Genomic DNA, 18,571 nt, shown 5'->3' on the forward strand with positions numbered 1-18,571 from the left:
CCACTACTAGGCAACTATTACTACTGCCACTACAACTACTAATACTTCTACTAATAATAATAATTACTAACATTATTATTATCATTATACGGAAGAGGATTAGGGCCACTGAAAAAAATAAATAAAAAAGGTTGAAAAAAAGTGATTTTTAAATTTTATTTCAGTACAATTAATATGAGAAAATGTCAGAATTCTGAGATTGAAGTCAGAATTCTGAGATTAAAGTCAGAATTTGAGAAAAAAAAGTCAGAATTCTGAGAAAAAAGTCAGAATTCTGAGAAACAAAATCACAATTCTAAGATTAAAGTCAGAATTCTGAGAAAAAAAAGGTCAGAATTCTGAGATTAAAGTCAGAATTCTGAGAAAAAAATCACAATTCTAAGATTAAAGTCAGAATTCTAAGATTAAAGTCAGAATTCTGAGAAAAAGTCAGAATTCTGAGATTAAAGTCAAAATTCTGAGAAAAAAATCACAATTCTAAGATTAAAGTCAGAATTCTAAGATTAAAGTCAGAATTCTGAGAAAAAGTCAGAATTCTGAGATTAGAGTCAGAATTCTGAGAATAAAAAATACAATTTTGAGATTAAAGTCAGAATGTGACCCCATTCTTTTGGTGTCCACGTTAAGCATGCTATTTATGAGAATGTATTAAAATAGTATCTTAAATAAAACTTTCGGCACTAAGGCCAAACAGTGCTACTCTATTTCTTTTTCTACATGCTGTTCCCCAGTTTGGCCACCAGATGTCAGTGTCGCGCATGTTACTTTTCCCCCTCACAGTCAGCAATCCGTAGCACCATACAGATGATCAGCGCACCTTGTTTTTTTTTTTTTTTACACTTTATCTAAAACGCGCTTAAATTTGCATTTGCTTTACAATGATTTCAATGTAATGTCAAATATATTCTGCTTGTAGAGTATCAAAAACAATCATTAATCCAGTATCAGTATGCTAAGGCATCATCTTCTTTCTGCACAAATAAAATCCCTACCTCCCAAAACTTTAAAGACCTAAATAAATAAATATAGATCCAAATATAGATTTTTTTTATGCATGTCATTGTAGGGCATAGCTCATTGTCCGTACATTTGTTGAAGTTGTTGTCCCTCCCACTGAAACGTCACCGTCTATGACTATAAAGACTGAGTGAGAGAGGAAAGCTTCTCCAGTGACTTAGAGTTTTGGGCCACAAGGAGATAAGAGGCGCAACAGTAGATGAAAGGCTCCAGAGGAATGGAGAAACGGAACCAGGGCGCAAAGACCGGCTGCATCTAAAACATAAAGGGAGTGTGGGTGGGATACCTGAATGGGACCAGGGGGATGAATGGTGTAACAGACAGTTTTTGTAAAGATTTGGGCTTATATTCCAAAATGGCATGGATGTGCGCCCACGCAAATGCGCACTTTGCAAAGATGACATAGCACTTAAGCAAAATGGGATTCCTCCAGGAACATAATTCACTAACGACCTGGATGAAAACAGAAAAGGGATTCTATTGAAAACGGGAGTTTATTTTTATTTTTTTGGTGGGGTGTATTTTGTTATTCTTTTTACTTGACAAGCTGAACTCAAGATTAAAACATGAATCTGGGCAAAGCACTTTTGTTTTTCCTCCTCTCAAATTGTGTGACAATGAGTTTCTCGTTATCCACTTGCACCACCGTGGACATCGACCACATCAAGAAAAAGAGAGTGGAAGCGGTCCGGGGACAGATTCTCAGCAAACTCCGGATGACGAGTCCGCCTCAGACGACAGGTCCAAGTCAGGTACCATTCCACGTCCTGGCCCTCTACAACAGCACCAAGGAGCTGATAGAGGAGCTGGGGAGGGACCGGCAGCAGAGCTGCGGCCAGGATAATACAGAGACTGAGTACTACGCCAAAGAGATTTACAAGTTCAACATGATCAATGGTCCACAGGAAAACAGTGAGTTGACATTTTAAACTGATCAAAGATATTGTCACCAAACAGATTTATCTTATAACTTCAATAGAATGTGTTTTCCATTCATCAGGAGGACAAATTAAGCAGCCTAGATATAATCAATGATCTAAACACTATCATATTCAGGATGTATCCTGTTACAAACACAAACTTTTGTGCATTTGATGTAAAAAGTAACATAAAAGACAAAAAAAGTAGTGTGTTATTATAAAGTGTAAACAGAATTATACTTGGTTTTGCAAACCTTCATTAATTTGAAAAGTGTGAGTTGTGTTGTATTTACTTCTACATTTTATGTCTGGACTTTGACAAGTACTGATTTATGATGCTTTCAGATGAGTTTTTGTGTCAACGCACCTGAATCCAATCGTCAGGATATTAGTAGGGCTCTGAGTGCAAAAGAAGAGGATTCAGTCCTTTGATTTAGTTGTGTTGGACTTAGGACACATTAAAAATTTGCCGTCCTTCAGGGACCACATCTTGACACCCATGGAATAGGCAACATAAACACATGAACGTGCTTTGCTCTTCCGCAGCCCTCAACAGCTTTCCTCTCAAAACTCCCATTTCTTCAGCTCCATCGATCAACTCTGACCAGCTTCTCTGTCCTATCCAAAGCACAGCATCACACTGCCACCAGTTTCACCCTGTTGTGCTCACAGTGAGAAGCAGCATTAGTTTTCTGCCATAAATATATGTTTGTTTGGGACACCCTGTAACAAATACTTTTCCTATCAATAGATTCTTCAATCTTTGCTTTGAATCCTGTCACTGTTTCCTAAAACACCTTTACAGCACAGCCTTTACAGAACAGCTATTATAAATGTTTACTAATATTCGAATATCTGAAGGTAAATTTTATTTGAGGGTATCATATTAAAGAGAGGTGGTTACTAGGTTACCATAGAGATTTATATTGCCTTTTAGGAACACCTTGTGTATCTTATCATTAGCTCTAACCAGCGTCCTCTTGAAAAGGTATCCCCACAGCATGTTGCTGCTTCTACCATGCTTCACAAGGGAATGCGATGTGCAGTGTTTAATTTCCCTCTACCGTAGTCTTTTTACAACTGGGCAAAAGGTTTTTGTACAACTAGAATGGCATGAAATTCTAGCAAAGCAACTTGTGTCTGTAATGACAATAAGTTAATTATTTTTTAACCTTTTTTTTAGATTGTTGAACATTGTTGTTTTTTTTCCAAATAAAAACAACAAGTTGTGGTTATTTTGCTTTGTGGTATCCGTTCATCGCTTTGCCAACTTTCTTGAAAATTTTAGGATGGAAAAAAAAAAAGATAATTAACGCATGTTTCATACATTGAAGTAAAGCTGGTGCCTTATGGGATCTGTGCAGTGCTATGCACAGACGCTCCAGCGATTAGGAGAGCGTCGTGCAAAGGGGAGAGAAAAAGTAAACAGTCTAATAGGAATGAGCACCATTCCACGTATACCTCACACCAAAGCCCTGGGAACTCCAGCTTATGTCTGACACATTCCTAAGTGAGGATATTTCTCAGGCTGTGAAATATTCTATTTATTGCCAACTCTAATACCTCATTTCCATTTTTCTGGCCCCCATATTTTTCATCTACTGCAACTCACCTCTGTTTCCCCCTACTCTATTTCTTTTGAGTACCTCTGTGTTATGATCTAATTCCCTTGTTCACCCATATTGGTATTTCCTGTATAAACTATGGCTCATTGATTGTGCCATAAATCAGTAGCAGAAGCTCAGTGAGAGGCCGACTCCCAAGAGAGGGCCGGTTGGATTTCTGCCCATTGACGGTCAGAGGTCGCAGAGCATAGGGGCGTTGTACCCTTCCAAAATCAACAGGTGTTTATGCTGCGCCGTGACACTGAGCAGAGCCTCAGCACTAGTTCTGAATCAAATCCATTTCATGGGTCCCGCAAAGTGCTTCTGACAATCAAAATACACAGCTCGGGGTTTATCCGTTGGTCAGAGGTAGCCGGAGCTCCCAAAACAAACAGAGGTCTAAGGAGTGGGATCTGAAATGGCCACGTGCCCAGGACACATCATGCTGTACTGCGCCATATACTCTTGGTGATAATAGAAGATGTGAACCTGAATTACAGCTGGCGACGCTTTTACCCACCTCATAGTCCAGGGGAGATATTACTCAGATCATCCAGGGATGCCAAAAACACATGAATTAAAACTTTTCTTTCACCTTCCTATTATGTAATTTCAGGGGGAGCTCGTCACGCAGCACAACATAATGTCTGTCACCTTGATAATTTTACAGTGGAGTTCATTTTCTAGCTGAATATAATGACTTTTACATGCAGCCCGTTTGGATGGTGGGAGTGTTTGGGAACGTGGTCAAGTTTGACTTTTTTTTTCTTTTTAAACAAATTCAAGCACAGTTAAGAAGTTAAACAGAAACTTTTCTCCCAGACTTTAATGCACCACTTGCTCCAGACACCACTACCAATGGAAATCAGCGCATTCTGCCATCTATGAGTACACAGCAGAAGTAGAATTCAGACATGGCAGCAGTTCAGAGCTGCTGTCAGAAGACCAGAGTGCACAGCTGACGGAAAGGGGACAGCCAAGCTAAAGCACGACCTGCGGCAGGCAGGATACTGACTCGACCACGCTTCGCAAATTGGATCGTGCAGCTTCAGGGAAATTCTAAGCCCTTCACTGACTCAGTATCAGGGCAGGTAAAAAAATATGTGGCCTAGCGCTGAGGACAGCAGGGGTATCTGATGTATGGGATAGTAAAAAGATGATGTCATCTGAATAAACAGAGACAGAGGTCTTTGGCCTGTTCCCAGGGAAACAGCATCTTTCCAGCTAACTCCCACAGGTTCACAATTTTGCTTCCTCATGTTTAATCAAGCGGGAAGAAAAAGTTGTTTTTCCTCCTAGCCCAGGTCCGTCACATTATCTCATCTGCCGCAGTCGGTATCTGATGAATGGAGGGGAGAAATAAGAACCTCTTCATAATGAAAAGTTTGATTACCTTATATTAAAACCTTAATTTATTTGTAAGACAAAATCAAACCTTTCCAGGAGAACCTAATGCAAACGGATTCAGATTCCAGATGCTGGAATTTACATGGATAAAAGAGCTCAAGTTCAATTTTCATAAATTTCCAAAGAAATTGCTGCTATGCTTTATGAGATCGAGGCGCAACAGCAGCTGGCCAGCACCTGCACACTTATGTTTACTATTCCCTTTGTTTACCTCCCTAAAGCTCTGGAGAGACTGACATCACAGAGTATCCTCCGGGCAAAAGGGCAAGTAGAGGTGATTCCTGGTAGCGTATATGAGGATATGTCTGCTTCTTGAGCATATTAGCATTTATTAAGGATGTAGGCTACTTCCTTTTTTTACAAATCTGCTCAAGCTTAGGCTGGATTAAGTGCAGCAGTGAACATTTTTTTTTATTCTGCAAGAGGGTTTGGATTTGGACTTATACTGGACTAATTTAGAGCATGCATACACTTTGATCTAAAGTTTTGGTTTTGTTGTATGTTTTGTGTTCTTCTGGTTGAAAGTGAACCTCTGTTGCATATTCAAGGATTTTTACAAGTATTGATTTTCTTGATGTTTTTTCACAAGATTGTGCTTAATTTTTGCTTAATTCAACTATCTATCAACTCTGACCAACACTGCTGTGCATGCAAAGGAAAGGTATCCTCACATCATAATGCAGCCACCACCATGCTTCACCATGAGTAGGATCCATTTAAAGAGATGGGCAACTTTTATGGCCATATCTTCTGAAAGTCGACCTCCGCCTCAGGCACAGGTTTTTGCATTTCACCAACAGTTTTCTTCAAACCATCTTTCGAAATCCTGCTAAAGAAAACCATTCTCATGATGCTGCCTCAATCTCAGGCTAATGTCCAGGGTTAGTTTCCTCATTAAAAAGTCTGTTTTGCATAGTTGCATCAAATACAGTATGTCACAGAATCACAATAACACAAACTTACCTTTTTAGTTGAGACTAAAATTTGGAAAATCAACAACATTTTCTGAATCACATATATTGTCAATAAATCTCATTGGTAAAACATTGTATTGTGCTTTCTATTCATTACGTGCCAAACTTTAGGAAAAAAAGGATGAATTAAATAAATATCTGCGAATAAAACAATTATCCAGACTTTTAATGGATTCTGATAATTAGTTGTAGGAGTTTAAAAAGAATAGCATATTAGTCTTAAATCCTTTACCACAGCGAGTGCTGGGTGCTAAAGGTGATGTTCAGTTTTACTTTTCTGTTGCACAGTTTGCAGGCCAGTTTGCAGGTTCATTTTTATTCAACTGGAGTTTTCAAGAATCAATCATAAAAAGTTCATAAAATCATAAAGTAAATGCAATTATATCAAACTTTGATCTACAGGTAACCTTTCATTTATACATTAGAGATAATAGTAGATTGTTGTTTACTTTAGGTAACATCCTTTCTGGTTTTTATTTTTGACATAAAAGGAAACCCTGAAGCCTTTTAATAAAAATCTGTGGTGCCTTAAATGATGTCGAGGCTCACCATCCAGGAACTTCAACCCATATTAAAGAAAAAAGAGTGGAGAGATTAATGAATCTATCACACATTAATTGCACAAACAATTCATCCTCTCCCCAATTAGTTCTCAGACCCCTTGCTGTAGTAAGGCTGTTTTTGAAATCCTAAAAGCATTGCAATGGGAAAAATTAGGTCATCCAAAAGGAAACCAAAGACTTGATTAGAATTTCAAATCTCCCCTCAAAGTGGGGCGGGCTTTCCACCTTCTGTGGGGGAGGTAGGAGGGAGGAACGGGGACATGAGTGAGGGGAGCAAAAAGCTATTGAGGATTCATCCTTATAGATTGTCTGGAAAACATTGGACAGATATCTGGCTTGGGATTGACACGGAAAAGGTCGTCTATAAATAGGGAAAGTTGAGAAAAAAAACCCCAGTATGGAAACACCACATAATGACTGGGAGGACACTGAAATAGGATTATGGGTCAAATGAAGTACAGACACTTGGAGATGTGCAAGTTCCTTATGCATGACACAGAAACAGCTTCTGAGTTTCCATTCGGCCCGAAACTGCTCGAGGTGCAAATCAGCTAAAGGTGCATTGCGTCTTTTTACCACCAGTATAATCCGAGGCTTGGTAATAAAGCTTAGGCCTGAGGTAATAAATTAGCCAAAGCTTGGCTGTAAATGACTGTTTCCACTCGGCTAGTAAAACGTTTGCTATGTGCTTGTTTTTCTCAACACTGCATGTGCTTTGCCTGTTAAAATAATAAACTCATGCATGTATAAAAAGAGGACTTCAATGTAACAGGAAGCTTTTCAGATAGCAGCCGCTCTCCACGCTCCTTCTGTCTTCCTCGATAAGCATGCCTTCAGTGGTCTCCATCCCCTTCAGTGGTTCTGGTATTGCTCTGCTCAGATACTTGCAGATGCATGTTTCAGGCTCAATCTTTAGGTTCATGGAGGTTTAAGCTTCTGTTTGAAGCTTCAAAGCACCTGTTAGGCTGAAGTGCTGTAGGAGGAGGAGCAAGATGCTGTCCCTCTGTAGCCTGCTCCACAGATGGACCACATGGGCCATTTGGTTCTCATTTTATGACTTTTAACTTGTTGCTAACTCCTACAGCATAAAGCAGAAACAGATGGTTTGTGATAATAGTTAAAAGTATATGACCATTTTCTGCAAACTGCGAGGAAAATGCTTTAAGATGTTAGGATCAAATATGAATAACAGCCTGCTTTAAAGGGCCCATATAATCTTTTTCCACAACTTTTCCATTTAATTTGAGTAGGGGATTGCAGCTCACAATAGTAAGACATATTTCCATGACAAGAATCAAGAAATATGTAAAAAAAAAAAAAAAAAAAAAAAAAAAAGCATGAAAGAAAATAAGTGAGCACAAAACAGCTGAGAAGGCAGCCAAAAGTTGCAGAAGAACGATGATGTCAGTTTGGAAAGCACAACTTAGACATCGTTGGATAACACAATATCCAACAAAGGAGAGAAGTATTGATAGTAAAGTCATAAGCTAGAATTTCAGTTCATAAAATATTTAAATGATTTTATCCAGCAAGAATGGAAAAGGCATGATGGTGTGTAATCAGTAGCTTGGAGACCTAACAAACCACCACCCTAAAGGTATTGAAGAGGTTCTGAAATGGCCCTCATCTCCCTCTAATACACTGCAATGGCAAAACAGCTGTTTGTGACAAAACTGTGACAAGCAGCTATTCTACAAAAACATAGCTGTCAAAACATTACTAAGAGTCTGTTGTCAAGTTAGGTTAAAACTGTAAGTCCATATACAGCTAGTTTCCTCATGTTTTTGGCCCCAAAATGTAATAAGCTCAGAATGTAGGACTGAGAATTCAGTTAAAATAGACAATGGAATAGTTGAAAATAGTTTATTGGAAAAGGAAAGGATAGATTCTGCAGTGGTAGCGGCTCTGTAAAGGCTTGGGCGTCTGAAGCAGGAACGTCTATTGGAGACACTGCTTAGTGACTGTGATAATCCGATGGTGGGCTTATGAACATGCAAGTCACTAACCTGGTATGACAGTTCAGTCCGTGCCCAGGAACGAGGAGGATTACAGCCGGTCGACTGAACAAACGCAGCAGATGCTGCCAAAGAGTTGCAGACAAGGTTGCCTTGAAGGAGAAGTCAAAGGGCAGGTCTGGGTTCAGTCCACAGAAGAATCCAACAGGAGTCCCAACACAGGCAGGCAAACAGATCAGACAGAGGCAAGAAGGCTAAAGGGTCCAAATACAGGAGGATGATATAAAGTCACCGGTTACTGATTTAATTCGATTTTTGCACATTAACAGACATTTTGTCCAGTAAAATGAAACTTAAAAGGGAAAGAAAATAGATTTTAACTCTGGTCTGCCTGTTAACCCCCTGCCCAGAGCTATCTGATGTAAGCACGGCGTCAACAGGAAATGGGTTGAGTCCTCAACCATCAATTTTTGGTTGTTCCTCTCCAAAAGTCTATGAATTGATATGTTTAAAAATCCTGGGGGAAATTGTTTTTATTAGAGAAACGTTGTTTGTGATGAAGGAGAAACTCTTCCTCCTAATATGTTTACTTCATGTAGCTCACTTTACAGCAGCAGAGATTTTTATATTTCTAATAAGAAGACACACTTTTGTTTATTGAATTCATGTTAAAACTGATTTTTTATTTCAAAAGTTAGAACATTTAGAACAATAGTCAGTGTAACTCAAGCGGACATGTATGGAACTCACTTCTTGTTAAGAAAGAAAACTTGTGGCTGCTTTTTTTGGTCAGAAGTACAGTGGAATACATTGCATACTTTCAATGTTTTTTTTTTAAGTTTTATATGTCCAAAATGTGTTTTTGCTTTATTCAAAGAACTGATGAATCTCCTTTTTACCTGCAGATGACCTCCCCTTCTGCCCTAAAAGTATGACTACCAAGCTTTTCCGCTTCAACGTATCAAGGATGGAGGAGAATGCCACCAACCTGTTCCGGGCCGAGTTTCGAGCCTTTCGGATCCCCAACCTAAGTGCCACGAAAAATGAGCAGAGGATTGACCTCTATCAGGTGACTGAACTAAACTCTTGGTTCCTCCGTTAGCAGAGCACAGGTGGGGGTGGGATGGCGGGGGTGTTTGTTCTGTTCCCTTTCTGGAGACGCTTGTAGGTCAGAGGGAAGGATGAAAACATTTCTATTTGGAGATTCTGACTCCCTTTTTCCTCTGCACTTGCTGATCATTATTCCATGTGCTTATGTTCCAATGGATTCTACATCAGGACACATTTTAAAAAAGCTTCTGCAACCACATTAAAATTCTGTGCTTTCTTCTATTAAAACTTTTAATCTCAAAGCAGTTATCCATACATGCTAGATCAAGGTTTTTTTTTTATATCTGCCTCTCTTTGAAGTCTGTTTGAAACATCCATATGGTTGATGTCTGTGCGTGGGGTGGCATGATATATATATTTTTTTCTGGCTCCTCATTAATCTGCTGTAAGAGAGTCATAGTAATGATTAGGTTCCAACACTTCCTGTCAGGAAGACGAGCGTTTCTGGACTGCATTCCGTCTCTGAGCCAAAGCTAAGGCCAGTGCTCGAATTTAGACTGTCAGGCCCTCAAGATTATTTCCAGGGGGCTGGGAGGAGATAGAGGCTGGGTCACCCAACGGTGGAAGTAAATGGAGCCATTCAACCACCCCCACACTTTTCAGCCAAGATCTGATTGGCAGAAGGCTAATGCTGGCAGTACAGTCGACCTCAGTCCCACAGGAAGGCAGATTAGATGCTGACAATGTTCAGAAACCTGGTTATCCACAGCCCATGCTGTGGGGCCAAGGGTCCATGCCCACCACTTCAACACAAAAAGGCACCCTTTTTTCCAGAAAAGTGCTGGTACAGATATGAATCCTTTTATTGTTGGTGTTGGTCTGTAGAAACACCCTGAGAGATGTTTGTTTTGGAACTGTGTGACACTGGTGACGAGCAGGATGGCCGGGTTCTGATTAGCACGATGTTAACTTGCAGGCATTAACTTGCAAAATTGGGATATCAAAACAGGGAATCATTTTTTCCATGAAGAGCAGACGATTTGGCCTGAGGCATCCTGGAGAGTCTGGCTTAGGGAGACCGCCTTCATTCTTCATGCATGTATGTGTGTGCAAAAACATAGTTTATGAAGACGGGTCACGTTTTCTTCTCTCACTGCAGATCCCCCAAAGAGGCAAACAGCGCTACATCGGAGGCAAGAACGTCCTGACCAAGGGGACCCCTGAGTGGGTCTCCTTTGATGTTACAGAGACAGTGAGGGAGTGGCTGATGTACCGACGTGAGTTTGAAACATCAGATCTTCCTCTCTTCACACCTTTCTTATACACACCCTGTCAGAAAGATAACACCTTTATCAAAAGACTAGACATAAAAGCCTCAGGATACATGTCATCTACTAAGGGCTTTCTCTTCTTGATGTTCCCTCAGACACCAATCTTGGCCTGGAGATAAGCGTGCACTGTCCTTGCAACTCTTTCAGGCGTAATGGTGAAATCGAAAACTTGAACGAAGTGCTGGAAGTCAAATTCAAAGGTGAGACGTTTTTGGATATATCAGTGATATGACAGAGCAACACGCTTTAGAGCTTGTAATTGTCATGATGGGTTCTCAAAGGGGACCCAATTATGCAGAACACCACTGAGGCGGAAACAGGAGTAAAGGTTTAACAGAGTTTATTTCAATAAGCACTGATATTATGACAGGTTCGGGTTCAGGCCTGGGAAACTGGTTCACTGGAGTCTGCGTGGGAGACAGTTTAGTTAGCGTAGAATCAGAGGAGCTTGACTTTGAGGGTTTCTGGTTTGTACCTTGAGGGTTCTTGGTTAACGCCTTGGGAGGAGAACTGTTGGGTCCTGGGAATGTTTGTTCAGCTGAGTCCGTTTGCTGCTTCAGCGTCTTACATCTAGAAAGAGGGCAGACCTTGGTTTTGAGTTTCCAGCTCTTGGTCCAGAGCTGCATGGAAATTCAGAGAGAAGTCTTCAGGTTTGGCTCAGAGGGCAGACTCGGCAGGTTAAGCTCTTCCTGAGCTTCACAAGAGAAAAACAGGTTTCCTGAAAGTAGAGACAAAAAGGGTTAGAATCCAATCTGGATTCAAAGTCAACAAAGTGCTCAGAAGGATCTTGACTGAGTGCTAACCAACTGAATACAACACTGCGACATTGAGGCAAGGTCTGAAGACAGCTTATATAGTGGATCCTCTGATGATGGTAATGAGCAGCAGCTGTGCAGGAGGCTCTGCTCAGGAGGATCCACGGCGGACTCTGCTGGAGAAAGATGGTACTACTCCAGCTCCCAACAGTAATGGCACTGTAGCTTTCAGACGTTTTTGACTTTATGAAACTCATCATATGGCATGATTACACACAGACTGACATAATGCAGTTATTTAGATTATTGTGGCTCAGAGATAACAAGACCTGACATTCAGTTGCCTGAAAAATGTGGACTTAAAATTAGTGTTGATGATAGAACTATTACATTGTTTGCACATTCAATCCAGAAAGTATTCACATTACTACACTTTTTTTCCCCACAATTATTTATGCTGCAGCCTTATTCCAAATGGTACTATATTAAAACACAATACTCCACAAAGACAATGTAAAAAAGGTTTCTGTAGATTTTTGCTATTATACCACATATGAAAACAAACAAAAACATTTAACTGAGCAAAGATGCACACTATTTCCACCTATCAGCCTGTTTTTACATATTAAATTAAATTAATTGAAGTCCCCCTGATGTCCAGGCTCACCATCCAGCAAATTCAGCTGATTTGACATAATAAGGAAATACACAAACCTGTCTGTTTAAGGTCTCCCAGCTGATAAAGCATGTCAGAGCGCAATCACCAAGAGTGAATTACCTATAGATCCCTAAGACAAGATTGTGTAGAGGCACAAATCATGGGTTGGAGTTCAGAAAGGTCTCAACTTCTTTGAGCATGGTGGTCTCCATCATTGGTAAACTGAAATCATTTGGAATCACACAGACTCTTATTAGGACATTAGTGGAGACAGTGACCAAGAACCTCATGGTCCCTCTGTCTTCATTCCTCTCTAGAGATGAGGACCTTCCACAACTACAAACATCTCTGCAGCAATCCAGCAATTAGTCTTGTACGATAGAGTAGCCAGATAATAGAAACTCCAACAAAAACCACATGCATGCAAAAAAGTACATTAAGGATTCTCAGATCAACAGAAAAAATAAATTTCCTGATCTGAGACAAAGCTTTAACTCTCAGGTTGTGAATGTTAGGTGTCATGTTCTAAGTAAACCAGGCTGCTCTTCGCCATGCCAATATTCTCCTTACAACAAGGGACCAAAACATCTCGCCTGGTCAGCCAGGTGAACAATGACCCTAACGATTCCCCTTTTCAGAGCCATGGGCCAGTATCAGGTATTGCAGGCTAACGAAAACCTAAACGACTACCCATTACTAAGGGGTGGACCTGTTTCATTCGGTTCAATATGCATGTTTTCTAAGCCATAACAAGGCTTTGTTGGACTACTCTATAAAGCTTGGAACTCAATGCTAATCCAGACATTTTGAAATGAGAAAGATTCCTGGATGGGAAGCGAAATGTCTTCAAATATGGAAAACAAAGTCTATTGTTTTTTTTGGAATAAAATCTTTAAACTTTAAAAACATAAGTAGGACTAAGTTTGGTTTGAAATCCTAGATCTAAATAATGACTTCAGAGATATAGGTAACAGTTGCAACCAGCTGCTGTTCTTGCTTTACTTTTGTACTGTTTTTTCTTATGAAGCCAACCTAATTAACCACCAGCTGTAACTATAACACAGCTGAAGAGCTGTACCAGACTGACATATTACAACTTCAACATTTAAATCTAAATCTAAATAAATGCAGGTTTCGATCCACTGTTTAAAAATGGATAGCGTGGTTCAGCTCTAAACATGGCTGACCGCCTAAAATGGCGAGGGGAACATTTTTGCAAGAAGCAGGCAAAAGGTCAATTGAAAAGTAGCAGAAAAGATCCATATCTCAGGTTGGTGAATATGTCTTCATGTCCACCAATTGCACTAAATACATTTTATAATGATGTTCAAAGACATTCTTTGTGCAGTTTAGCTAAGCACGTGCTATTCTGCCAGGAATGGGCATGCTGGGATTGTATGTTTTTCAAAACATTCTAAAAACCATTCATCATTTACTCTTTTTCTATTACACACCACTTTGTATTGATCTGTTGCACGATTTTTTTATGAATTGCATTGAGTTGTGGTAGTTGAAAAAAATGCAAACAAGTTTAAAGGATATGAATATTTTTGAAACAAAATAAAAGGAAAGTAAAAATAATTGTTACTTGATCAATTCTGTGACAATCGGTCACAAATGGGGTTAGTTCGGTAAAACAATCATATCTGTGCTCTAAGGCTGCTTTGTTTCTGGGATTCTGTAATAATCTAGATAGATCACGGTAGGACCGAAAACAGCGCAAAACAAACATTTTAGGCAGGTCACTTTTTCCGTGAAGAATGAGTTTCTGTACTGCTATTTTTTTACCTCAGCATAAAAACGCAGTAGAGAAGAAAAGGTTTCCAGCATGCAACCTTGTATTTCTAAGGAAAGAAAAAGAGAAAAGCATCTCAGTTTCAATCTAGATCCATGTGCACTGTGGACAGACGCTTTCGTTTTTTGAGTTTCCAGGATTTCCTGTGTTGTCCTGTCTCCTTGGCCAGACTGTGGTCGCACTCTGTGTCTGGCCAGGGTTTGTCTCTGCTTTTGATCTCTCAAAGCCAGAAAGGTGCCCTCGCCAATTTTTATTCCCGGTCAGGAGCCAGATAATCATTCGGTTTGTTTCAATTACTTTTAATTTGTCTAATATTAAAGATAAGCATCTGTGCTCTATTGAAAAACGTGGTTTATTCTGATAAGAGCTATTTAGGCTGCTTTTTCTGAGGGTTTTTATTTGCAGATTTCATGTGCAGTTCATTTCAAAGGCCCAATTTAGCTCAGTTTTCAGTAAATAACTAGAAGTTGAGACATTTTTAGTTTGCATATGAGCTGAACTCATGTTTTTTATTAAAAGTGGTAGTGGATTTACATTACAAAAACACTCAGCTGGTCTAAAAAAGTGACTTGTAGTCTAATCATCAGGATTCTCTTCATCCAGGCTTCGTTTCTTAAAGGAGGACAGACACAGAAAGCATGGGAATACAGATGATCTGGTATCATGCTTAGGCAGGGGCCCCTAGGCCCTTGGTCCTGGGAACACTCCTGACTAGCCTGACCACAAGGAATGCTCTGCGACGGGGCGCAGACGTTTGGCCCCAAATTAAAGAGGGCCTTGCAAATCTACCAGCATTTCTCCTGAGATATCAGCTGTTTTAGCTATCATGGTAGATGGGACGAGCAGACGCAGGGCCAGTGAGGAAATGGAGGGAAGAAAGGAAGAAAGAAGTAAGGAGCAGCGTTGAAGTAGGAAAGCAGGGTTTTTCTATGCTGTCTAGAAAAGATGGCTAGATTTTAGGCATTTCCAACAGGTTAGCAGGTGTGGAAATGCATTTCTATTTCTAGACTTCATTCCCTTTCATCTTAAAGTGTGCTTAAGTCTTTTGTCTTTGGTTTGTGTCCCTCCTTATTTTCTTCATACCATCATTCTCCTTTCTCATGATTCCTTGAGCCTTTTTTGTTTCCTTGCTTCCTTTTCTTCCTTTTCTCTACATTCTGTCCTATTTTCCTTCTATTTTTCCTATCCTCACAATTTTTTATCCTTTCGTTCTTGCTTCCTTCACCCTTGGGTCCTTCTTTTGTTCATTCCTTCCTCCTTTTATTGTTCCCTATGTTTCTCCCCACTGTTCCTGCTGTCCTTTCCTTGTGTTTTTCCCTCCATCCCTCCTTGTGTCTTCCCCACTTTCTTCCCATCTCTTTCTGTATAGCTTCATATTTAAAGCCTTCCACTGTAGGAAATAAATGAACAGGTCACATTAGTGCTCTGTTTCTTAAGAACTTAATGGACAAAGGAATCTGGAAAGTTGTGTCTGGAAAAGTCTTGAAGTTTTACATGAAAAATGTGAAGTAACTCTGGGAAATGATTAAATAGCAAGCCAGGAATGAATGAAGCTGTTCCTGCAGATTGTTATTCTCCTGAACCAAAGCTATCTTTATAAATCTCGTAACTTTCTCCGGCAGGCGTGGAAGGAGACGATGACGATCCGAGCCGTGCGAAAAAGGAGCAGCTGTACCCTCACCTCATCCTCATGATGATTCCTCCCCACAGGCTGGATGTCCACTCCTCCTCCCGCAGGCGCAAGCGGGCACTCGACACCAATTACTGCTTCAAGTAGGGCTCATTTCTTCTCTCTGGAAAATAGTGAAGGCCTGCTTGCACAATTGTTCATTGTGCTGAACTCTGTAAAGTAATCTTTATAGCTGCGGTCACTGTTTTGAAATTGGGAAACTGGAACCAGCTGAAAAGCTCTCTGCCGATAGAGGGATAAATTGTGATACAGATTATCAGCCAAAAACACAAAAATGGGAATACCAGCTGTCATTTATAGAAAACACGACAGGAAAGAAATTCATATAGGCACATAATACACATTATGGGCTTGTTAATCAACCTTACCAGCATGAAACAGGTACTACTTGATGCAAGTTAGGATCTGTCCAAGAACCAGCAAACCCTACCTCCTCTTGCACACCGTCTCCTCAGTTTTCCACTTTCTCCATCAGGCTGACAGGCAAGTACCAAAGACACCTGGGCTGACTCCAAGAGGGAAAATAAGGGCGCACCTAAGAGAGGAATTTCTGAACTTCTCTCCTCTCTGACTAAGGGCACAGGGAGGACGTCTGTGCAACTATAAAATCGCTATATCTGGAGATCGAACATAATCCTGTCTCTTCTCTCTTGTCTGCAGCAATTATGAGGAAAACTGCTGCGTTCGACCACTATATATTAATTTCCGTCAGGATTTGGGTTGGAGGTGGATTCACGAGCCTGAAGGCTACTATGCAAACTTCTGCTCTGGTCCTTGTCCCTACATTCGTAGTACAGACACCACCTACAGCTCGGTAAGAAAAGCACTTTTTTGATTTAATAAAAGACAAACAAAAATTAGTGATTAGTTGTGAAGTTAAAGGTTTTTGATACATGATTTACATGCAGATAAGATTGAATTTTAATTCTAATACATGGTGGTGAAAGTATTATGCAGCTTTATTATTTATGTTGGTTAGAAACACATCTTGACCCTTAGATGATCTGCTGAAACTGTTAAAAAAAAACAGGGCTAGAACAATTTTTCAAAGTTATGATGTATATATTGTATTCTGCATGTGTACAGCTTGTGTTTGTTTAAAATTATATATGATTTTTGATTTGCTTCACAAGATGGCATTGCATTCTGTAGGTCTAAAACATTAACTAACTGAATTTTATGAAAAGGGTAGGATGTCTTTTAGAAAGAACTGGAAATCCTGGAAGCGTTTTGAAAACCTCACTGCTGATCCTCTCTTCCTTCCACAGCTGCTGAGCCTCTACAACACCCTGAACCCAGAAGCCTCCGCCTCACCCTGCTGCGTTCCTCAGGACCTGGCGCCCCTCACCATCCTCTACTACGTGGGACGCTCCCCAAAAATCGAGCAGCTCTCCAATATGGTCGTCAAGTCCTGCAAGTGCAGCTAAGCTTCAGGGATTCAGCGGCGAGCAGACATGGGAAGAGAAGCCTTGGAGGAGGATGAGGGTGGAATTTAAATTGGGTAGGATGCAATTTGTCCTGGACGACCCCCGCCCCACCCTCTCTTCTGCTTCAGCCTTGCCCAAGAAGACAAAGCAACCCACTGATCTCCTTGCAATAATTGGCAGCATATACGAAAACTCATCAGAGACCACTTCACCATGACTGACATCAGTATTACTTGTGTTTGTCCTGATTACTATTAGAGCATTTTGAAAAGCCTGTACCTCACATGACTATTGCCTGTTTTCACTGAATGAGGAACAAGAACAACCATCTCGGTGTAAATCTCAAGGACAATAAGTGTTTGCAACCAAGAAGAGGCTGTGAATGTGAACGGGACTCAGCATGCATCAGAAAGGGGGTAGAATGAGTTGATTTGTCTGCTAGGAGCAAACCACGACACGCATGCTAAAACCCAACTTGGAAGCTGCACTGTGCACGCCACAGCTCCCTACATTGTCTGAGGAGTTTATGCTGTTTAATGAAAATGACATCAGTGGGATAAAAAAAAAGAAAACATGCTGGAATCCGATTTTCATTTCATCATATTTACCTCTGTAATGCAACAGCATGGTGATTCCAGGGATTGTTTCATTTTAAAGTGAAGCCTTTCTGTTATTATGAGATGATGTATGTCACTAAATGAACTAAACTAGATCACAAACTGTAAATGTTTTTCTTACTCATGAAAACACTTTTAGTTTTTTTGTTTGTTTTTTTTTATTAAAAACTGACAATCTGACAGCTCTTTTCATTATTATTGGACAATGAACTGCCTTTTTAAATGTATACTTAGTGCAGTGCTTATGCTACAGTCTGCTGAAGGAAAACGTATCATAGTACATTGAGTCTTGTAACATGCATGTATAGGCTTTAAAGGTAATAAATCCACAAGGTTCCATCAAATGTTACAAAAACAAACAATCACATTATTGAGCTTCTTTAAAAACTACAAATAGTGCAAAATCACCGAAAATGTCTTTTACCTCATGATTAAACCCTGAGTGAGCTTTGATCCTTAATACACAAAGGTTTAAAGGAGCTTATAAAAGCGTTGTGACCCATTAGACTTTCCCAAACACAATACAAATGTTTTTTGGGGGATTTTGTGTAATAAATTAACAAAAAGGAAAGGATAAATAAGAAATGGGAGGGGAAGAATACATGGTTTTCCAAATGCTTTGCAACAAACAACTTAAAACATTTGTAAGGTATTTTGTTGAACACCCCTAGGTTTTCCTAAGATATTTGTAGAGCGAACTTCTAATGCAATGTTATAAACTCTTGACTTTTAACACATTAATATCGTTTAATTTAAAACCAGCTCATTGCAGCTCTAGCTGCAGGTTCGGGAATGTCATTCGTATGAA

General features: G+C 40.0%; 1 protein-coding gene across 2 annotated transcripts; it reads left to right on the forward strand.

Annotated features, from left to right (window-relative positions):
- Nucleotides 1–1,179: 1,179 nt before the first annotated feature.
- On the forward strand, nt 1,180–18,102 carry tgfb3 (transforming growth factor, beta 3). Of its 2 annotated transcripts, none has more exons than XM_038291477.1 (7): nt 1,180–1,929; nt 9,346–9,510; nt 10,645–10,767; nt 10,917–11,021; nt 15,652–15,802; nt 16,380–16,533; nt 16,988–18,102. In XM_038291477.1, the coding sequence occupies exons 1-7, from the start codon at nt 1,584–1,586 to the stop codon at nt 17,144–17,146; spliced, it is 1,203 nt and encodes a 400-aa protein (XP_038147405.1). In that variant the 5' UTR covers nt 1,180–1,583; the 3' UTR covers nt 17,147–18,102. The 2 variants fall into 2 exon arrangements, with proteins under 2 accessions (XP_038147405.1, XP_038147406.1); XM_038291478.1 differs by having other exon boundaries at nt 9,346–9,509; nt 10,650–10,767.
- The last annotated feature ends 469 nt before the right edge of the window (nt 18,103–18,571 follow it).

The sequence above is a fragment of the Cyprinodon tularosa genome, unplaced genomic scaffold (genome assembly GCF_016077235.1).
Source record: "Cyprinodon tularosa strain WSP-4 unplaced genomic scaffold, ASM1607723v1 ctg3, whole genome shotgun sequence".
Classification (NCBI taxonomy): domain Eukaryota; kingdom Metazoa; phylum Chordata; class Actinopteri; order Cyprinodontiformes; family Cyprinodontidae; genus Cyprinodon; species Cyprinodon tularosa.